Source organism: Fonticula alba (genome assembly GCF_000388065.1).
Source record: "Fonticula alba strain ATCC 38817 unplaced genomic scaffold supercont2.1, whole genome shotgun sequence".
NCBI lineage: Eukaryota > Rotosphaerida > Fonticulaceae > Fonticula > Fonticula alba.
This window is the reverse complement of record NW_009242971.1, coordinates 1,244,295-1,245,554: the sequence shown is the minus strand read 5'-3', so window position 1 is coordinate 1,245,554 and position 1,260 is coordinate 1,244,295. Positions and strand designations below refer to the sequence as shown.

The window sequence follows — 1,260 nt, the reverse complement described above, 5'->3', positions numbered from 1 at the left end:
CCCTTCCTCCGCTGTTGACGCCGGAAAAGTGGCGAGCAAGGCACGGGCGGTCCTCGTGAACCGGTGCGCTTTCCCTGTTTCCGGCTTTTTCGGTGTGGGGGGGCAGCCCGGAGGGAGGGGGGGGGGGAGGGCGGCGCATGAGGCCCGGCAATGGTACACACAGTTCCGCGAGACTCCCGGCCTTGGCCGGACCCTCCTGCGCGACCTTTTTCAGATGCCCGGGGCGCCCGTCTGCCTGGTTGCTGGAGTAGAAGCAGCGGATTGCCTCCCTCCCGAATGCCCCTCCTGAACGCTCCCTCTTTCTACCCCTCCCCCCCCCCTCCCTCGCTCTCCCCCTCGCCCCCTCCCCTCTCGCCCTCCCTCTTTTCTCCGTCCTCGCCATCCCCGGATTTGGTTTCCCATCCCCATTCGTCGGAGTCTCCGCCCCCAAGTGCGTCGCCCCACACTTCCCCCCCCCCGCCTCCTCCCTCTCTCTTTCTCCCTCCAGCCTCCCCCCGGTCGTGTAGATCTTTCCCCGTCTTGCCCTTGGTGCTCACTCTCTCCTCCCACCCACACAGCCATGTCATATCAGCGTCACCCCCCTCCTGGCCACGGCGGCTACCCTGCGATGTCTCCCCAGGAAGCGCAGCTTCTGAATTTCTTCCGCGCCGTAGACACGTAAGCCTGCATCTCGACTCCCCCGCCCCCTCCCTTTTGAAACGCCACTGCCCACTTTCGCCTCGCCCTCCCCTCTCTCTCTCTCTCTCTCTCTTTTTGTATGTCTCCTCTCTCTGACCCCTGTGATCGTCTCCATGTTCCTCCTCTTCCATCGCCAGTGACCGTTCAGGGACAATCAACGCGGAGGAGCTTCAGCGCTGCCTCACCAATGGCGGATGGGCTAATCGGCCCTTTGCCATGTCCACGATCAAGTGCGTCCCTTTCATGAGCCCACCGCCCCCTGACCTTGACTCCTGTGGTTGTCAATCAACTAACATTCCTTTCTTCCCCTCTGTGCTTTCCCTCCTCCGCCCCCTGCCTCTCCCACCATCAGCCTCTTGATCAACCTCTTTGATGTTGACAACAATGGCACCATCGATTTTCAAAAGTTTAAGGTGCGCTTGGGTGCTCTCCCACCCGCGGCGATCTTGCCGATCCTTGACTCGCGTATCGCCACTGCATCCCTCTCTTCTCTGCCCCTCCTCTTTGACGATATCTCCTTGCTGTGCTGACATCCGGATGTTGGATCATTTCTTCCTCTTCCTCGTCCCCCTCTCTCTCTCT

The 1,260-nt window shown here is 61.3% G+C and overlaps 1 protein-coding gene across 1 annotated transcript in view; it reads left to right on the top strand.

Annotated features, from left to right (window-relative positions):
* Nucleotides 1-338: 338 nt before the first annotated feature.
* H696_00275 (hypothetical protein) overlaps nt 339-1,260 on the top strand; it is a 2,163-nt gene continuing 1,241 nt past the window's right edge. The window contains exons 1-4 of the mRNA XM_009494122.1: nt 339-430; nt 558-657; nt 816-908; nt 1,031-1,091. Coding sequence (XP_009492397.1) covers nt 560-657; nt 816-908; nt 1,031-1,091 — 252 coding nt within the window. The 5' untranslated portion in view covers nt 339-430; nt 558-559. The remainder of the gene's footprint in view (nt 431-557; nt 658-815; nt 909-1,030; nt 1,092-1,260) is intronic.